The following is a 21180-nucleotide window of genomic DNA, read 5'->3' on the forward strand; positions in this document are numbered from 1 at the left end:
GGGAATGACACATCCCAGTGGAACGCTCTTGCTGGCTCATAGAACTGGAACCCTCACCCACACCAACAGACTACCCCAGGAACCTCAGCATCATACTGGACAGCATGAAAACCCAGATCAGCGGAGTATCCTCGGCTTGCTTCCTCAATCTTCGTATGTTCGGAAAATGTTTTAAGTGGCTACCAGCCAGCATCAAACACACTGTCACTCAAGCTCTTGTCACCAGCCACCTGGACTATGGCAACACAATCTACAAAGGAATAACCACACACCTACTGAAGAGACTACAGACCACACAATACTCAGCAGCCAGATTTGTCCTCGATCTCCCCAGAAGGACTCACATCACATCACACCTCAGTAAACTCCACTGGATCCCCGTCCACAAGAGGTGTCAATCCAAGTGGCTGACCCATGCCTACAGAACACTGAAAAACCTAGGACCACCTTACATTAACCACCGGCTGAAGTTCCACTAATCCTCCACACACCTGCGCTCCGCCTCCCTCTCCCTTGCTAAGACCTTCCACATTTACCGAAGCAGGAGTGGCAGACTCTCTTTTTCCTACCTGGCTGCCCAGTCGTGAAATAGCCTCCCCCTTCCACCTCTGGACCCCCCCCTCCCTGCAGGAATTCATAAAGGATCTAAAGACCTGGCTATTCAGCTATTCCACCCAGCAGCAGATCCCCCAGCACCTGAATACCCTTGTGGGTAATAAGCAGCGCTCTACAAATCCTGTTTGATTGATTGATTGATCTTACATTGGTAAATAGAAATAAAATGCACCTGTGTCATTTTGTAGGTGAGCATGAATAATGATGCAAGCACAGGCACACATCGTCATATATGCATGATTCTAAAAAATGACACTGGCACTGCGTTATCATGCTTCCCCCACCCCCCTGCTGTAGAGCATGGGAAAAGGGTATTGGCAAAGCCAAAAGGTCCCAAAGGCGAGACTTACTGGATTTGCCAATGCTTGTTTTAAAAATGATGTCCCATTTTCGGAAATCCCAAGTAGCTTAAATGTCGTATATCAGTACTGAAGTGAAGAATAATAATGTTACTTATAAAATGATTCCAGTCAAACTAAACACTTCAAGTACTGAACTTATGCAATACTCATTTTCTTTTCAATCTGCATTTTTTCAAGAAAGCAGCTGCAACGTAAAAGACAGACTCCGTATATATGAGTTTGATATTGTATGTTATCTTAATTTGTATAGTACTTTGTATCCAGAGAGTAACTCGAAGTACTTAACTGGTATACTCTCCTGGTGGGCATGTTCTTGTTAGAAAGTTTTAATATAATCTCTCAGCATTGTGACCACAAAATACCCACTATGATCTTAGAGGGACAGGCTGTACAACACAATTGGCATGGTCAGAATAAAAGAAGCTATTAGTATTCAGCCAAAAGTAAAGAATAAATTCTGTGTGGAAGTGGCAGGTCCCCATCGCGCAATGATCAACGGACCTCAATTAATGACGAAGTACTAATTCCATAGAGCGAGAATTTAAGATGAAACTAGGTACAGAGATACAGATATAATGCATGGATGCAAAAAGTATAATAATGATAATTAAACAAGTTAACAAGGTAAATATATTTCTTCTATTCTATATTCAGGTTTTACAGTTAGGCAAGACATGGAACACACTGATTTCATGCTACTTTTCTCCACTAAGTTTCTTCTAATTTTTCAAACACTATTTTCATGACAATAACAAAATCTGTGAATATAAGTATGCACTTTTTTGGGTTACCATGGACTAGAATGATAAAAACTCTGTTACACATTTAGATTACTAATGTATTGTATGTGTATGTCACTGATTTCACGATTTACAATACTCCATTTTTGCCCTACTGCAATAATGAAGTATTTGGCTGGAGAAAACATTGTCCCACCACACATTAGAGAAGCAGCAAAATAGTGCAAATTGGCATTGCTTTTTTGTCACCCGTGCAATGTTTCTCTCATACAGCCCAAGAGGGTACAGGTGTGTCAAAGTAGACTAAGCATGTATGAACTATGCTGACATACGACTGCAGATTCGCAGCCTGTCATTGGTACATTCAACTGAGTATATAACCACGGAAATATTGGTAGTGGTTGTTTGTACACCAAATCCACGTCTTCAAGAGCTTTATTGCATTGTAAATTCAAATTAATATGGAATATGTATTCCAATTACAAAGCGCATGGGGACAGGACGTTCTCTGCACGAGTTCCCAGGGTCGTGCTGTTCGTTTTGTACCTCCATGTTGTGATGTGATTTCTGATAGTCTTGGCGATATAATCACAGCTGCCCTGTATGATACAGTACATGATAGGCATGGGTCCAGAGTTCAGGCTTCGTTATGTCTTACTTTTAGATTTCCTACATAGATTTTAATGTCATGTCTTCACCAACTTTTGAAAATGTTACAATTTAAAAATATATGGATTGTTTTCTTTAACTTCACTTTGCCTAGTTTTTTTATAGTACTTGCTTTTTTATTATTGATGTTTAATGTTGCGCACAGTACACCATTATTAAACAAGACGAGTTATATTTTAGAGCCCAGTACATGGGTATTGGTTGGTTAACTATGGTGAAAGGCCGATTAGTGCATCATCAATAAAACTTGTTATCATTATTCGCCATTATGACAAGTGCTGTCCCAACATTCTCTGATTTTACCTTGCACTGTTCCATCGGACAGTAAGAGTTCCATTTTGGAACTGAAACCCAACACAAATAAGAGATTGTGTCTCACTGTGACCACTGCACCCTGCCTCAAGATGATGCTGAAAACATGTCCGTTCTAGTTGCTAGGTTTCTCTTTATACCTCACTGGTGCGTAAGGCCTCCATAGACTGGCACCACAGAGGGTGATGGGCCATAAAAGCAGTGGTTGAAGTGGGCGGGCTCGGCAGGGCATGGCGTGCCCCTACTTTTTAAATTCAATAGGAACCTCGTGCAAAAAGGTCTTTGAGTTTGGCGAAAATAAATTTTACAGAGCATTATTAAGACTGCCCGTATGTACACCATTAATACCAATTATGCTTGATCTGAATATGAAACGCACGGATCATTATATGATCCTGAGACCATTGACACTTTGGGTAAGACTTTGGTCGACACCGGAGTTGTTAGACTATAAGGATGGTCTAAAATAAATAATGGAATTGGATCAGAATAACAGTATTATATGGTTAAAACATGTTTTTACATGGTTGAAAAGGATTGGTTTATCGCAGTTTTGGGATGATCCATCAATATTAACTCAAAACTCAAAAAGGGTATTGAAATCTTCATTCTGGGCATATATTGAACACAGTGTGTTAAATGAACGAGTGGGTGGATTTTTAACAAGTAAGTTCCTTTTGTTCAAAGACAGTGCTTACTTTGAGCGGTTTTTGGACGAGGTACATCCACCACTTGCTAAAACATTATATATGAAATATAGATAATAAGTATTGAACACAAACACAACTGTAGCTAGGTGGTCAAATAATCACATTGAAAAGATAAATGATGTATGCACCCTATGCCCACGTAAAGTTAGAGAAGATGAGTCACACATCTTGTTCTTTTGCCCAGCTTATGCTGCAGCTAGAAAAAGATAGAGCAAATCGCTCTGTCTAAATTTAGGAGTGCGATCATACAAAGAGGCGGAAAGGATACTAAACACCGATACCTGCCAGGTCATTATCTTTGGCATTAGTAGATTTTTGCTAGCAACAAATTTTGTACGAGTAAAAGTGGGCCTGAAATTTTAGAGAAATCTTTTTATTGCTATGTAACTGACTAAAATATTAGAGCAACCCTTAATGAAATGATACTGTTAATCGTATTGCTCATGAATTATGAAGTGTATATATATTAATTGTCTAATGTTTTAAGAATATTGGAAAATTTTGACTGGCTATGGACTTAAACCTCAAATTCCACATGTATTTTGACTCTCAATGCCTTTTTTAACCTATTTTAATTAAGGTTTTATTTGTAATGATTAGATACCCCAACCGGTGCTTCTTTGTAAAAACAACCCGCTTGTATCTTTACTTGGACCCTGTAATAATATCAGTTGATGTTTTTATGTATCTGTTATGGTTCTAATGTACCGAAATAAAGATTATGAGATGAGATGAACTATGGTGAAAGGCCGATTAGTGCATCATCAATAAAACTTGTTATCATTATTCGCCATTATGACAAGTGCTGTCCCAACATTCTCTGATCTCACCTTGCACTGTTCCATCGGACAGTAAGAGTTCCATTTTGGAACTGAAACCCAACACAAATAAGAGATTGTGTCTCACTGTGACCACTGCGTCCTGCCTCAAGATGATGCTGAAAACATGTATGTTCTAGTTGCTAGGTTTCTCTTTATACCTCACTGGTGCGTAAGGCCTCCGTAGACTGGCACCACAGAGGGTGAAGGGCCATGAAAGCAGTGGTCAAAGTGGGCCGGCTTGGCAGGGCATGGCGTGCCCCTACTTTTAAAATTCAATAGATTCTGTTCCCCTACTTATTTTTATTTTAAACATGAATCCCAGGACGGTAGAAATATCCAAGGCCTACAGATATTGCTTGGCGTTGGTGGCCATTCGGGACGGACGGGTGGGCAGAGAAGGAAAAGGACTCTTTGGGCCAGATGTAGGTAGGCAAATACCGGTTGGTAACGGCCGAAATTACTGAATTTCGGCCGTTACCGACCGGTATTGGGCATTTGGGATGTAGGGGAGGATTCGGTAAATAACGAATCGGTATTTAGCAATTTGGTATTTACCGAATCATCATTTACCAATTCGGTATTTACCGAATCGGTAAATGACATGTAGTAAGCACTTTGAAGAGTGCTTCTGTGCTTTAAGGATTTGTTATTTACCACCAACTATTAGTTGGTGGTAAATAACGAATACCTCTGTAAATGCAAATCTGTGCATTTACACCTGTGCCATGTGACAGGCATACATGCCCTTACATGTATGTTTGTCACATGTGCACACAAGCACTATTCAGGGGTGCAACAGGGTGTCATAGTGACACCCTGCTACTCTTTTCCTCTTTCCCTATTTTACCAAATCGGTAATTACCGATTCAGTAATTGACATTCATTCCTATGGGCCTCCAGACCCATAGGAAGGAATGGCAATTACCGAATTGGTAAATACCGATTCGGTAAATACCGAATCTTAACGATTCAGTAATTTTTACCTAATTATTAGCTAAATAGTATTTACCGATTCTAAAATACCGAATCGGTAAAATTCGGTATTTTAGAATCGGTAAATCCTATTTATCTACATCTAGCCCTTGATCTTTTCCTTCTTGCCCAGAGAAAGCAATGACAGTGTCCACTTCTGCTCTGCAGCTGGCAACTGCCCTCCCCCTTCTTTCTTCTTGTTAGTCCCTCTCTTTCTATCTATCTCCTCTTCAGTTACTGAAAACCGTGAGGTAAAGAAACGGTTCTCAACCTCTCTTTCCTCCTTTGGTTTATTTGTTCCCCTGCGAAATGGACCCAAAAAAGAAAAACACTTTTGATGGAAATTGTCTTCTTTTTTTTACATTTTTTCTATTTCAAAGTGCAGCGTCAGACTAAAAGGTTCAAATTTAAAGATTTCTATAGTGACCTGTATAGTAAAAACAGAGACCTTAATAGCACCAAATTAGGCAAATACCTGGATAATTGTGCTCTTCCCTCTCTCTCGCTGCAAGAACAGGCGGAACTTAACCTTCCCATATCCGCTGCAGACATCGAACACGCCATCAAAACTCTCAAAACCGGGAAAGCCCCGGGACCAGATGGGTTCAGCGCTATGTTTTACAAGAGCTTCTCTTCAACCCTAGTAGAGCCCCTCGAAGACTTATATGTGGGCTTCACTAATAGTGGTCAAGTCACTGGTACCCCTGCAGAAGCAATTATTGCTGTAATTCCAAAGGAAGGGAAAGATCCGACATCCCCAAAGAATTACAGGCCAATATCGCTGATCAACCTTGACTGTAAAATTTATGCCATGATCCTGGCCAAACGACTTCAGAAAATCCTGCCCAAACTCATTCACCCATCACAGGTAGGGTTTCTTAAGAACAGACTGTTTAGCGACAACACCCGCACCCTAGCACACATAATGGAAAAGGCCAAGCTAATTAACTCCCGGACCGTTGCAGTAACTTTAGATGCAGAAAAGGCCTTTGATAAGGTCGACTGGTCTTATTTGGAAGCCACTCTACATAAATGTAGGTTAGGAACAGATTTTATTCGTATGGTGATGGCCTTGAATTCTAACCCATCAGCGAGAGTACGAGCAGGTGGAAGCCTTTCATCATCCTTTAACCTGGAGCACGGTACGAGACAGGGCTGCCCCCTATCTCCCTCCCTCTTTCTACTCGCCATCGAGCCCTTCCTCTATTATCTTTGACATAATAACCACATTAAAGGCATTTGCTTTGATGAGTATACAGTCAAAATCTCGACCTATGCTGATGACGTCTTAGTAGTATCCGAGAATGCAGAATTAGCGATTCCGGCCCTGATGTCCTCTAGTGTCAGGCTATAAGCTTAACAAGGATAAAACTGAGGTGAAGCTCCTCAATAATATAGGTGATAGAAGCATTATAGGTAACTCTGGCTTATTCTGGCAAACCAAAAGCTTTAAATATTTAGGAGTAGAATTCGAAAAAGATCTAATTAGCACCCTCAAAATTAATGAACATACCCTTCATAAAAAGATATCTTCTCTTTTGGACGGTTGGTCACCAACATTTTTGTCGTGGTGGGGCAGAGCGGAACCTCTGAAGATGATGATCACACCTCTGGTCAACTATCTTGTAAGTAGGTTACCTATGCTACAATCGGATGACTTCCTCTCCAAAATATATAAGCTCTTCAATACTTTATTGTGGAAGGGCAAAAAACCAAGAATCTCCCTGAAGAAGCTCCAACTACCGAAAGATAAGGGAGGCATAGGTCTACCAAACTTCAGGTGCTACCAGACGGCATATTTATGCAAGCAAGGTGTGAATTGGTTCCAGCCTCAATCCGAGTACACTCCTGTTTGGGTTCATGTCAAAAAGGCCATCATTAACAACTTACCGCTACCAGCCTTAATGACAATGGATATGGCAGCCTTTCCTCACTCCAGATACATATTTCTTAACACTAGAAGGGCCCTACTAAACTTAAAGAGACATTCTAAAGTTAAAATCAAAATAAGCAAATCCAATTTAACCTTGTTATGGTTCAACCTGGCCATAAAGGAAGAGGGCAAACACCTCTATTGGGAACACCGGTCTAAGAAGGGGTTGAACTTAGTGAAAAATCTTTATGAAGGGTCTTCGCCTTTGCCTTTCGCCACCTTACACTCCCGGTTCGATCTCCAACCTCTTGACTTTTATAAGTTTTTATGTCTTAAATCCTTTATCTCTGCCAGAGTCATCTCTCTGAACGATCCTACAATTTGTAACAAGTTATTTCATCTCATTTCAATGGGTCACATGGTGTCTAAGATCTATAAAATCCTCTCCCCTAACCCCCAGAAGACACATAGGAAGTGCGAGCTCGCTTGGGAAAATGAATATAACTCCTCTACCATATCATTCGATTGGGATAAGATACACCTTACACCTTTTCCCAATAAAATATCACCGATACTCTCTCAAACTAAGTTCATGTTGATAAATAGAACATATTGGTCACCGGAAAAACTATTTAAGCTTAAACTCCGTGACAACCCCCTGTGCTGGAATTGCAAATCTCATGTGGGGGACTTGACTCACATGTTCTTTAATTGTCCGATGCTCCAAACCTTTAGGGACAAGATTTATACCTACATTCAAAGAACCTTCTACTACCGGCCTTGCAGGGAATTCCCATATGTTATGCTCGGGGCAATAGACACAAGGTTAGTAAGTGAACATGACCGTCACCTAATGGATCTCATGCTTACGCTTGCGTGTAAATTCATCTTAAGCAAATGGAAAAATGCATCTGATGTTTCTTTTAAGATATGGCAAGAGTGGTTGGCCTCTTTAAGGGGCGCGGATAATGATGCACTCCACTCCTCACTGTGGCGAAAATTGCACGCCAAACTCTGGAGTTCACTTGACTCTCTGGAACTTTGCTATGACCTGCCTTAGACTTGAACAGTAGTCATACCCACTGTTATATAAGACGTTTCTGTCAACCATAAGGGCACATCATAGGCGCTGTTACTCCACTGTTACGATTCGGAGTACAGAACATGAGTTTATGTTAGCTGCTGTTTCCGTTCTCAAATCAGTCTCGTCTTTCTTCCTTTCTTCCTCTTCCATATCTCTCTTCTTCTCTCCCTCTCTCTTTCCTTTCTTTCCTCCTTCTTCTATTCTCTTTTCTTTTTCCTTTCTTTCTCAAGTCCTCTCCTATTGCAAACATCCTTTCTGGTTAAGAAGTGCATGTATTTATGTATAATGTTCACTGTTTCCCCGATAGTGAATCCCTTGCTTAAATGGTCTTGATGCTCTTTCCTTAAGTTGTGTAACTCAGGCTGCATTTTCTCATGATTGTAACTCAGTGTATGTTTTTGGTTTTGATTTTGTAAAACTCTGCTTCTCTTAATAAAAAAGATTTGAATTGAAAAAAATGAAAAAATAATATGTAACTAAATAGAGCAAAACAGAGTAGCCACAAAGTGGCCAAATTGATTTTATTCACACCCAAATATATCAGCCTCTTTTGACAGAGTTTGCCAGTGAAGCGCTACTATTATTTTCTTGTCTTCCTTTGAACAGCATTGTTTTACCTGGGTGGGTAAGTGCACCAATCCTGGAGGTATTGCAATGCCTGATTGATGAGTGGATCAGAAAACAAAATGTGTACTGTGGCTATGTGTTCACTGGTGTGGTCTTTTTAAACCTTACTACATAGTTTTGTAAGGATATAAACAATGGACATTGAAACAGGTCCCTTCCTGCCCTTACCTTTTCAGGCAACAACTCTAATTGATTTCTGATTAATGAGTATAAAAGCATATGGTAACCATGTTGTTCATTCTTACAATTTCACATGCTTTACTTAATATTTCCTCCCCTATGAGTGTTTGCTTTTTCCAGGATGTTGTAACTTTTTTTTAGGCAGCAAATTGCTCTTGTCTAGTGCATAATTTGAATTCAGTCGCATCCAGGTGTTTATATAGCGATGCACAATTGGGTTGTAGTTGAAGGCAGAGCATGTTTCTTTCAGTGGGGAGTATGGTGTTCAGTGGGGAAGAGGATGTGGCACTATGGTCAGAGCTGCCAAATTTGGAACTGGATAACTAGGTTCAGCCTTCACAGTGACTCTGTGACTGAAGCCACAGGACCCTTGAGAAGGGCCGGCTCTAGGACAGTGTGACCGGTGTGACTGCACCGGCACTGCCTTTAGGTGGGGGAGTCAGCAACAATAAAAATATAATGATAACTCGGGTGATTAATCTTCTTCCTAAGAGTTTTGTCTAGTGGAAGTTTTGACTTTGGGTGGGGGAGTCAGCAACAATAAAAATATAATGATAACTCCGGTGAATAATCTTCTTCCTAAGAGTTTTGTCTAGTGGAAGATTTGACTCATAGAAAGGTAGGGCAGAGGTTTAATGTGCCTGCTGCAAAGAACATGTACCATGCAGATCACAAAGTGCACATAATGTAAATAGGTCAGTGGATTACTGCTTTTGTCAAAGAGATCATTTTGTTACTTACAGTTTATAAGGTAAAGTCCTAACATAGAACAGTGAGCTATTAACTGTCATCTAAGAGCTGCATGCAAACTGCAGGTTATAAATTCGAGTATTATGTTTTCCCCCAGTCTTGATTAGCCTAATATTACAAAAGGTGTTAATTTGGATAGAAATCAATTCTGATTATTAAAGAGAACCCCCAACCATGGTATCATGTTTTAAATTCTGAGTTTGTGTTTATCCAGATCTATCACTATTAAATATACTGTCTACTAGTATAGTTGTCATGTGACTCCTACACCTTGTAGTCCTTAGTTTTATGCAACATTTCCTATACAGTGATTTACACACGTATAATTGATTGTCGCTGTGTAATGTGGGTGATGTAAAGTGCTCTAACACCCTACAATGGAATGAGTGGTTCCATAAATGAAATTAAATGCATCTGAGAGAGAGTGTGGTTATGGAGACTTGAGGGGCACTGTTAAAGGATAGTAGTGAAGGAATCCGTGGTAGAGGTAATCATTGGGGGACACCAACACACATTGTTGCTCAGAGAGACACCAGAAGGCCAGTCCCTTCACCCATTGGTACCTCCATTGGCCTTGTTTCTGCAGTAGTTGCTGTAGCTCACCAGGGATCGGCAATGCAGGTTTGGTACGTACATGAAACTAAGTTCACAAACTTCACAGTCTCTCTGTTTCATGCACAAGCAGTTTTAACATGTGCTGCCTGCTTTGGGGTCACTGGAATTATGCAGCAAAGGAGGACAAAACGATGCCGCAGTGTTGACTAAATTATGCAGCAAAAAAAGGCAGCATCGTAATGCAGTATGTTTTCTGATACTTTTTGTTGACATTTGTACACATGCTAACAGTCTCTGGAAAGATTTTTCCTTATTGGTACCAGTTTAACATGCAAATACAGCAGTGAGAATGGTGCTCCGTCAACCTTTGCTAAGGGCCATCCACTTTGCAGCAACACAAGTCACATTTTTTTGTTAACTTTGAGCCGTTTGAACTACAAACAATTTATTAGTAAAATTGCCAGATTATGCAGCAGATGTTGTATTATGTGGCAAATATGGCAGAGCCATAGTTATATAGAAAGCATTTGCAAACTAGGATATTTTGCCATTCATGTTTGAACTGCTCTTGTGGAAAAAGGGAGGAGAAGTGCTGATGAGAGAAACTCCATGGCTCGGAGACAAATGACTTGTGCTTCCACTTTTAAGAGTAATTGGGACATTCTGTGATTGGAAACATATCCCACATTGTGAATGTATTTTAATGTCAATACCTCATTTTAAACCTTACATAATCATGTGTATTCATTGTTTGAATTACATACCATAATAAGCTGTAACTGGTCAGTGAAATGTCAAGCAAATACTAACAATTGGAATGTTTTGCGCATTCTGGCCACACCTCTGACTCCACCGACTGATCCCATCTTCAGGTTTTTCCAGCCCTCTGATTCTCCACCCACAGTTCCCCTACTTTGTTTTCCCCACTTCGACCACTGCATAGAAGTACATATATTCCTAAATCAAAGTGATGTAAATAAACACGGAAATGTGAGTAATACTTTCATTACCAATCAGCTAGGTCTGTACATGCCTGAGAGGAGACTGTTAAAGGCAAAGCAAGCTGAAAGACACTTACTGTAAAATACCGTAGGATTCCATCATTCTTTTGATATTATCCTTATATTTATAATATTCTCCCATAATTTCTTCTTTGTTGATGGACTCAAGAAGTGGTGTGTCAACAAAAGCTGGACAAAGTGTGTTGATACGGACACCATCGTTTCCAATATGAGAAGCAGCCTAAAAGAGTAGATGAATGAAACAAGAAAAATCATTACAACATAAATGGGACCAGAACTATATTGCTTAATGTAACTTGTACTATAGCTTTTGGATTACCATAGATAACATGATCTCATCCAAGTCAGTAGTGAATACGTTCTGAGTCTAATTGTAAAGGACAAAACCCAAATGAGGTAATATGTACATTTTACTAATTTGTTAAGTTATGTCATACCAACACCCTTCTAAAAACTTCAATATTTTTGGTTACTCTCTGTGAGCATCGTTACTCAAATTACAAAATGGAAGTCCAAGCCAAAGCCTTCAGTAACCTGGTACCCTAAAAACCTTGGTGATAAAAAAATATCCACCCGCAGACAGGAATGAAAAAGGAAGAAAAGCAGAACTTCTGAGACCCCTTGACAATGAAGTCCCCCTGCTCAACACACAGACAGCTCATTACATCAGCCAAAGCAAAGTATTATGCCAACACCATCAATAAAGTCACCAAAGGAACACTGTTCGAGATGATCAAACACTTCATCACCCCGTTGCCGGACCCAATTTTTCCTCACTCTCCAGAAAATTGCAGTTCTGTAAAGTTTTTCATCCATGAAAAAATTAAAAAAAAATCCAATGGCATATTAACAACACTGAGCCTGCTTCAATTCTGACACCTACCCTTCCAGTAGAATCCTGCAATGGTCAGCCTTCAAAGCCCTATCTCGCCAACATCTTACACATGTACTTAACTATCTCAAAGGCCACTTGTTATGAAGATAATATCTTATCATTGTCCTCCCTTAAAGATCTCTCTAGAAATGTTCTCCTACCCCTACTTACCATTGCCAATGCTATCTTCACTCAAGGCATCTTCCCAGAATCTCTCAAGACAGGCCAGATACTCCTAAAGAAACCTACACTAGACCCTGACGACCTTGCCAGCTACCAGCCCATTACTCTCATACAATTCTTCGGCAAGATCATAGAAAAAAAGAAGACTATGTTCAACTCTAAGACTAAATCAATGCTAATGATCTCCTGCACGACTACAAGTCTGGCTGCAGATCACACTGCACCACAGACACTCCAACCCTACAAATTGTAGATGACACACTGTTGACCATAGATGAAGAAGGTTCTTTCCTCCTGATATTGCTGGACCTCTCAGCTGCCTTCAACATAATAAACCATAACACTCTCACAAGCACCCTGGAGTCTTGAATGTGATTCCCTGAAAATGTCCTTCAATTGTTCTCCTCCTATCTTTCCAACTGACATCAGTTTGTTCACAAGAACACAACCAGGTCACAAAACATCCCTATCACCCGCGGAGCCCCCCAGGGCTTCATAGTGCCTCCTGTCATCTTCAATCTATACATAGACCCGCTTGGTGCCTCGGATACCCAAGGCTTACTCAAAGCTCCACAAAACCAAGATGGAATACATGTTATTTGCCAAGAAAAAAACACAAGATACAGTACAAACCTGACTCAATGAAATGACCCGTGATGACTTTGAATCCCAACCTTCTCTGCATGCTAAGTTACTTGGATACACTATGTTATGTTATGTTATGTTAATTACCTCTTATACGCGCATGACTAACCCAGGGGCATCTCAGCGCTTACTTAGGCGATAAACTGAGGAGGAAAAAACAGGTACCAGAGCTGAAGCAATATTTTAAAAAAGGAAAGCCTTCAGTAATTTCCTAAATACAAGATAGGAGGTGGACTTTCGCAGAGCTTCTGGTAGGGAGTTCCAGTACCTGGGGGCGATGTTTGAAAAGGCTTTGCCCCCTGAACGCATCCGCCAGATACGCGGAGGCATCAGCAGGGCCTTTCCATTAGATCTCAAATTACGGCAAGTTTTGTTTTGCAAGTATTCTGGGCTTGGTCTGTTGATGGCTTTAAAGGTGAAACAGCAAATCTTAAAAAAAGACCTCTTCTTCACTGGAAGCTAGTGGAGCTCTTTTAATAAGGGGAGTGATGGCGAACCCGGGGGATGGTTTAAAACCATCCTTGCTGCCATATTTTGGATGACTTGGAATTTTGTTATCAGGGTCTCACCAACTTCGGCCAGTAGGGCATTCCCTTAGTCCAGTTGGCTCACCACCATCGCCTGGACTACCATTCTGCGATGTTTCACTGGTAAGTATGGAATAATTCTACAAAGTAGTCGAAGACTATAATAGCAAGAGCCCATGATGTTTCTGACATTATCCTTCATAGACAGTTTGTCATCCAATTGTATTCCCAGGCTCTTTACTGATGTTGAGGGGGTAGGAGCCATCCCTAACTGGGCAGGCCACCAATCGGCCAGATTCAGATCCTGCGCTTTTCCCAGTAACATCAGCTCTGTTTTTTCTAGATTAAGTTGGAGGCAGGATTCTGCCATCCAATTTGAGATGGCCAACATTCCCGCCGAGAAGCGCACTCTCTCCTCCTCTAGATTTGCTCCGATGGGGAAGACCAGTTGAATATCGTCCGCATATGAAACAAACTCAAACCCATAATATCGAAAGATCTTGGCCAACGGGGCCATGTACACATTAAAGAGGGTAGGGCTCAAACATGAGCCCTGCGGGACTCCCTTGTCTAGCTGGAATTTTTTAGACCTAAAAGGGCCACTCATGACCAATAGCTTCCTGTTGGCCAGAAAACTTGTAAGCCATTTCAACGCGAGGTCCACAACACCACATTCCTGTAGCCTCTCCACAAGCAGCCGATGGGAGACAGTATCGAATGCTGCAGAGAGGTCTAAGAGAATGAGCATTGCGGATCCTCCCTTGTCAAGGGTCAATCTTATTGAGTCTGTGACTGCCAGTAAGGCAGACTCGGTGCTAAAGCCCGGCCAAAAGCCTGACTGCGAAGGGTCCAAGATGTTATTGGTCTCCAAATAGTGGCTCAATTGTTTGTTTATGTGGGTTTCCAGTATCTTCCCCAACAAAGGTAACAGAGATATCAGTCTGTAGTTGTTCAAGACCTTTGGGTCTGCTGTCTGTTTTTTAAGAATTGGGCGGACATGGGCTTCCTTCCACGTTGTTGAGATAAAGCCCTATAGAGGAGTTAAAAATCTCCTGAATTGGAGGGGCACAGATGGATGCAAGCAAAGCCATAGTGTTTGGAGGACATATATCACTATGGATCCTGATTTTGATGCTTGAAGTTGGCAACTTATGTCCTCTAGTGAGATAGGTTTGAAATGATTAAGATAACAGCCATACATTGACATAAGCACATCAGGACACCTGGTAGATTTACTATGGTTGATACTCTTGGAAGGAAAGTTATTGTATATTAGTGAGATTTTATTTTGAAAATATGTCGCTCAAGACTCACAAAGCTCATGTGTTTCTAAGGGTAGCTGTTTACATGCTTGAGGAGAAGCAACATCTTTGACAATATCAAACAGTGCCTTAGATGAGTTTCCAGGCTGTTCTATTTGCAGCTGTATAAATGCGCATCTGGCAATTTAAATTTTTTGGTGGTAGCAAGCTAAGGCCGCTTTATAACTCAATTTATCCGCCTCCTCTTTAGTTCTTCTCCATCGTCTCCCTAGGACTTTACATTAGGATTTGTCAATTTTGAAGTCCCCTGAGTACCATGGGGCTGATTTTCGTTGGGGACCTGACTTCTTATTACACTCAAGGATGACCTCGTCCAAAGTCTGGATTATGGCCATGTTAAATCTGGCCAGCAGAACGGAGGTATCCTGTGAGCTTTGACCGTCAACATCCTTATCATACAGTGGGAACCTCTCCTTAAATGCTTCCAAAGTAAGCAATGGATACCAACCTTACCACCAGGGAATACATTGCCAAAAAATGGCACCCTGGTACTAGCTCTCTCTTCTAAAGAACTTCAAACCATGTTTTCCTGACAGAGCTACTGTTTAAGCCCTCATACTCTTGCATCTGCATGGTGGTAATGCCCTACTTGTGCTGTGAACTTCGGATCTGGAGGTGGGGTCAACGAGGATTGTCTGTGCTTCCCAGGAGCTCAGCTCATGCCATGCTGCCAGAAAACTGTGAATTACAGGATAACACAGCTCCAGCAGTCTGCAGAAGGGAGGGATAGGACTGTGCAGGCTTCCTGGGTCGGCAGGTGTCCTGCTATAAAGCGCTATGGGAGGACTGCAGCGGAGAGGCACTCATGGTGCCCAAACATAGAGCGGTGACCTTAGAGGACTGTGAGGCAGCAAAGTGAAAACCCTGTCAACAACATCCAGATACTCCCAGGCACCTGGAGCGGTGGGTGGATTGAGTCCTGGGGTTGAGGAGACGCTGCAATCTGTGCTGGTGCTATGGAGTAGAAATGAAGCGGATAGTTTGAGAGCCCCATTGGTGTCTCCTGCATGGTGAGGTACACACTCCAGGCACCTCGGACATTCTATTCAATTGACTGATAAGAAGCAGGAACTCAATACAATCCATTACTGTGGTTGACAAACCCCATCACATCTCGCATTGGCTCTTTTGGGATTATGAGGTCTCATTCTGCTTTCCTCACCTCCTTTCCTGGCCCATGAACATAAGGACAGTGTTCCCTTTTGGGATGAAAAGCTTTGGGTGACTGGTGTCTGCACTTTGTGCTCCTTATCCTGTGTTACCTCCTGAAACTCTGAGCTACCCCACTCTTTTAGTGAATGCTACTGATGGAATTGGCCTGCTCAGTTCTGGTGACCCTAAACTCTTGTGTAGTGGGTACTAGCCTTGTGGGGTAGCACATTAGGGTGGACATATAGCTCTGAGTAAAATGCTTCATTATGGTAAAGGACAAGGTAACTAGGTCGACCGAGCAAACTAAGATGTATAAGTATGCCTCTGGGACAAAGGGCACTGCCCCAGACTTACAGGTTTGTCATGGCATTTGGGGAATTTCAGAAAACTCATCTGATGTTTAAATTCTGGCTGCACTTGAGAAGTTGAGAAATATTTTGAAGAAAAAATTGACGCCCTTTCTTTGGAGGTTAAACGTTTGAGAACTGACTTACTCAGGTTGGTTGGAGGTATCTACAGACAGAAAAGTCAGTTGAGGCCCTTCAAAAGAAGGTGGGTGAATTAAAGAACATGGTCCATTCTTTGTCTGAATAGGTGCATCAACATGATAACAGGGAGGAGGACACAGACCAAAGGTATTCGGAGAGATAAACTGTGGGTTGTGGGATTCCAGGAGGGAATGGAAGGTCAACATCCCTAACACTTACAGGAGACCTGAATCAAAAATAGACTCTGGCCAGAAGGTCTCTCACAGTGCCTTTTAGTTGAAAGGACACATACGGCTTACATGCATATTCCTCCAGCTGGGTAATCATCACCAATATTCTGCTTTACTGGGACAGGGATCTCATCCAAGGGCAATCAGCAACATTAGGTACAAAGGGACTGTCATCAGGATATTCTTGGATTATACACAGCAAGTTCAGGGGCTCTGGTGAACCTTCGAGCCAGTGAAGCAGAAACTAGGAACTATAAGCCTGAAGTATATGCTGCTCTTCCAGCCATGTTGTGAGTCATTCATGAGGGGAGATGTCAATTGTTCATGTTCCCAGAGGAGGTTTGCAATTGGTTGGAAGTTGTTAGGGAGGGTGGAGGAGGACAGCATGATCGGGGTAAGAGGAAGGGATCTCCTGATATATGTCCATGGAGGCTGCTGTGGGGGTTACGTTGAAAAAAGTCAGAGTGGACCAATGGAATAAGATGTGGATGTGATCCTGTGGATTTGACTATGTGGGTTTCAGTCTACTGAATAGGGACAGTGCTCTTTGCGAACGCATATGAATGTTGTTGGTGGCCACTTTAAATGTATTTGTTGAGTGCTGGTCACTCCCATAGACAGATTGGGGCAGCTTGGTTGCAGTCCTTCTCTGCGGCGATTCTAGGTCTATACTGACCTGGATGCCAACAGAGGGCACTGACCTTCCGCACATTACAGTTGGTTCATGTGAACTACCTAGCATTAGCTGGGAAGATATTTTCTTTCTTTTTCTACTATGAGTTTTAAGGGTGCTGAGCTGTGTTGGACTGCCACATATTTATTATTTTACAAGGTATTTACCCAAGATGTAAATGAGTGTCTTGCAGTTATGGAGTTTACAGTTATTAAAGGTCATGGTTCCTGCTGTGTCACAGGTAGTCTTCACACTGCATTGGTGTTGTTTCTCCTGTGGATATTTTTGGACTCCTGGCCAATATGGCGCTTATCCCATGCAGGACTTATCTTCTTGGAGATTTGTTTTTAGAGATGACTAAGCAATTTAAAATAATCGCTTTAAATATTTGTGTTTGCTTGGTGGTTACTTCCAGGGAATGCTTTCTATCCCTATATGCCTTGACCATATGCATAGCACGTTTACTACTTAATCAGATAATAATTGGAGCACCATGCCCACTTCAGCAAATGAGAAGGAGACGATGTAAGCAGTGATGAGAGGGGAATGCCTGAGTAATGTACACATGATTAAAAAACAATTACTGAAAAATTTAAAGTACAGGAAAAATTATTGGCAGCTATGAAGGCATCGAATTGGACATGAGTCACACCAATAAATACTTGTGGTAAAAAGAGGAAAAGAAGGTCTTTTGGATAGATTTAATTGATTGATATAAAAAGAATATTGGTATTGATTAAACAGGAGGGGGATAAATTTGGCAGGTGGCTGGTTTGGCTACTGAAATGAGAACAAGATATGTTTCAGATCCTTGCTTTGACCTGCTGCAAGGACTCAACAGCCTCGAAACAGGTGGAAATTAATAAGTCAAACAGCATGCATCTTTGGGCCCTCTATAACAATACAAGTCATGGAAATAGGGAAATGGCAGCTGCTTACTTGGGTAGTTTGAATCTTCCGAGGGTCCCCGGGGTCCTGAATGATAGGCTTGAAGGGGAAATTACATTGTAGGAACTGAGTGAGGACCTGCACTCAGTGGTAAAGTTGAAAACCCAGGGAAGTGATGGTTTCCTGGTTAAATTATATCTGATACTTTTACCCCAGCTGACAGAAAGCTATTACAAATGTTTGCTAAAACCAGACAAATAGATTTTGTCCCATACACTGTAAGGGAGGTTATGATTTGAATGATGTTAACACCAGGAGGAGACAGCACAGGCTCATCATCATACCGGCCACTTACTATGATTAATTTGCATGCTAAAGTGCTGTGAAAATCCTAGCTAATAGGCTGCGGAAAGTGGTGGTTATTTGGTCAGAGCAACTGCATACTAGGCCTCAACATGGCTATGAATGTGCATAGACTGATGCATGTTTTCCATTTGGTAGCTGATGTGCATGTTGTGCTTTCTCTGGTCTCGGTTAACCTAGAGAATAACTTTTTCGGGATTGGGATTATCTGATAGAAGTCCTGTAACAGATGAGGGAAGCACGATTTTTCCACAGTTTAGTGAGTTTAAAATATACTAACCTTATGGCGAGGGCTTGAAATGGTAAGACAATGTTGGGCAGTTGGGATATTGAAATGGTCACCAGGCAGAGGTGCCCCTTCAAGCCACTGCTCTATGCTTTGGCCCTTTAGCCATTGCCAATTAAATTTAGGACAGAGTTGGAGAATGGGGGATCAGGGTGGGAAACACTAACCATCTGATTTCATAATATGTCCACAATGCCCTGTTTTATTGTAAAAATCCGAGGGAATTGGTTCCAGAGCTATTTGAGTCCCGGGAGGTGCTTTGAACGAAGGGGACACTAACACAGTTTCCCAAAGAAAAATTGCCTGAGCTATGTCTGAAGAAGGAGATTAATAAATGTAGATACTTGTGCTTCATGGTATCATTGACAATTGAGAGGCAATACACTTTCATTATGGGGTGTGTACTTAAAGAGGACCAACAGTTATCAATTCACTTCTGGAATACTTTGCCCTTATCTGTTATAACAGATTGGCATTTCAAACATTTTGCTTTTGCTGCGGCGCCTATATGGTATGCAAAATTCATTGTGCCCCTGACACTTTCTACTTTCAAGAGACTGAATAGCCTATCCGTCTCACTCATATGGGTAAGAAAAAAAAGCTGGGTAGCGTTGGATATGTTACAACATAACTAGGTCGAGGGAGTGCTGGGACTCCCAGAGATGGAGTTAAATTATTATGCAGCACATATTCAATTGGCAGCTAAATGGGCTTCCCCAGGGGAGAACTTGGAAAAGCAGTTACTCGGTGGTTTACATGGGGATGAATCATTGCTGAAATTATAGGAGGGTGAATCTCCCCCATGTTATACAGCAGACTGGATGGGTTTGGGAACGAATAGTCATGAGAACCCTTAGAAGACAGTCCTTTGCAGGAGAATTAGATGTCTTGGCCCTCTAACTAATTTGTCAGGTTAGAGAGGACATGTTGGTACTATGTTGGAGGAGGGAGGATGTCACACACTGGGGATTTATACCCTTGTGATGTGTTTATAACCTTTCAAGAAGCACAAACAACCTTTGAGGTGAGTCCCAGCCAGTTCTTTCAATTTGCTAAACTGGCTGCTACGGGCAGAAAAATATGAACTGATTTCCCTAATGTGCAACTATGAGAAATTAGGCTGCTCGCTGAGGGGGCTGTAAGCTCTTCTCAAGCAATAGCCACAATCCTTGTCAGAATGAACCACAAAAATCACTAAATTACCCTCTGCGTAACCCTCTGGTAGCTTGGCACAAAATCCGGCTTAAAGGCAATGTGTAAAGTTTTTATGCAGCAGTAAAATAGTACTAAAGTAAAAACCCAAAAGCAGGAAAATCTCACACCAATTTTTGAAAAATAGAGTAAAATGTAATACATTATTTGACATTAACATAACAAAAGGCCAACCATTAGAATAGAAGATATGTAATTTTTAAGATATAAGGTAAGTATAGCAGCTAAAAACACTAAGCGCCATTATCTGGCTGTACAAGACCTGGTGAAAGTGACAACTTAAGGCTGCCGCCATGGAGCACAGGCCATATACAGGGACAAGATCAGCCCCACTGAAAAGGTTACCTTGCAAAGTCTAGCGCAATGCATTCAGTTTGCAGTGGAGGAGGCCACGAGGAGGAGGAAGAGAGTTGTGGGTGGTCATCACTGAAGAGCAAAGAGAAGTCGGGTGCCATGGATGGTTGTCACTGTAGTGCGAAGATCCTATTGGGTGTCGCAGACGGTTGTTGCTGAAGGTTTTCGTTGGCTGGCTGTTAATGCTGTAACATGAAGCACAGATTATGCATTGCCAGCTGTCACTGGCAGTCACTGCAGCGTCAAGACTCTGGTTCACTGGAGTTTCACACTAGCACTGGCTCAGGTGGCAGGATCTTGGTGCGAATGGGCCCTTTTGCAGTTGCAAAGAGCCAAGAACATCAGGATTTCCCTTCTTCTTCTAGGAGGAGCTCAACTGATGCAGCACCAAGGGCCCATGACCTGGGAGGCACCTATTGGGGACCAGTAACTCACTCCAATAGAGGCCAGGATGGCTCAGGCAGGTCATGTTGCAGGTCCAGTGACAAATGTCAGCTGGGCAGTTGCAGAGTGAACTAAACAACTTGTTGCTTCGCTGTATCTCAGAAGAGCTGATCATTGGAGTCACACCAGCCTGGGATGAAGGGTGCAGGTTCAGTCTTCCTTCTCAGACAGTAAGGCAGGCCTCAAGCAGCAGGTATTCTTATGGAAGCCGAGCTGTTCTTCCTCTTTAGTGAAGCAGCTGTAGGGC

At 41.8% G+C, this 21180-nt stretch overlaps 1 protein-coding gene across 1 annotated transcript in view; it reads right to left on the reverse strand.

The window, feature by feature from the left end:
• Positions 1 to 21180, reverse strand: part of HPGD (15-hydroxyprostaglandin dehydrogenase) — a 287216-nt gene that overhangs the window by 18324 nt on the left and 247712 nt on the right. Inside the window, exon 6 of the mRNA XM_078677081.1 lies at positions 11349 to 11512. Coding sequence (XP_078533207.1) covers positions 11349 to 11512 — 164 coding nt within the window. The remainder of the gene's footprint in view (positions 1 to 11348; positions 11513 to 21180) is intronic.

The sequence above is a fragment of the Lissotriton helveticus genome, chromosome 2_1 (assembly GCF_964261635.1).
Source record: "Lissotriton helveticus chromosome 2_1, aLisHel1.1, whole genome shotgun sequence".
NCBI classification, from domain to species: Eukaryota; Metazoa; Chordata; class Amphibia; order Caudata; family Salamandridae; genus Lissotriton; species Lissotriton helveticus.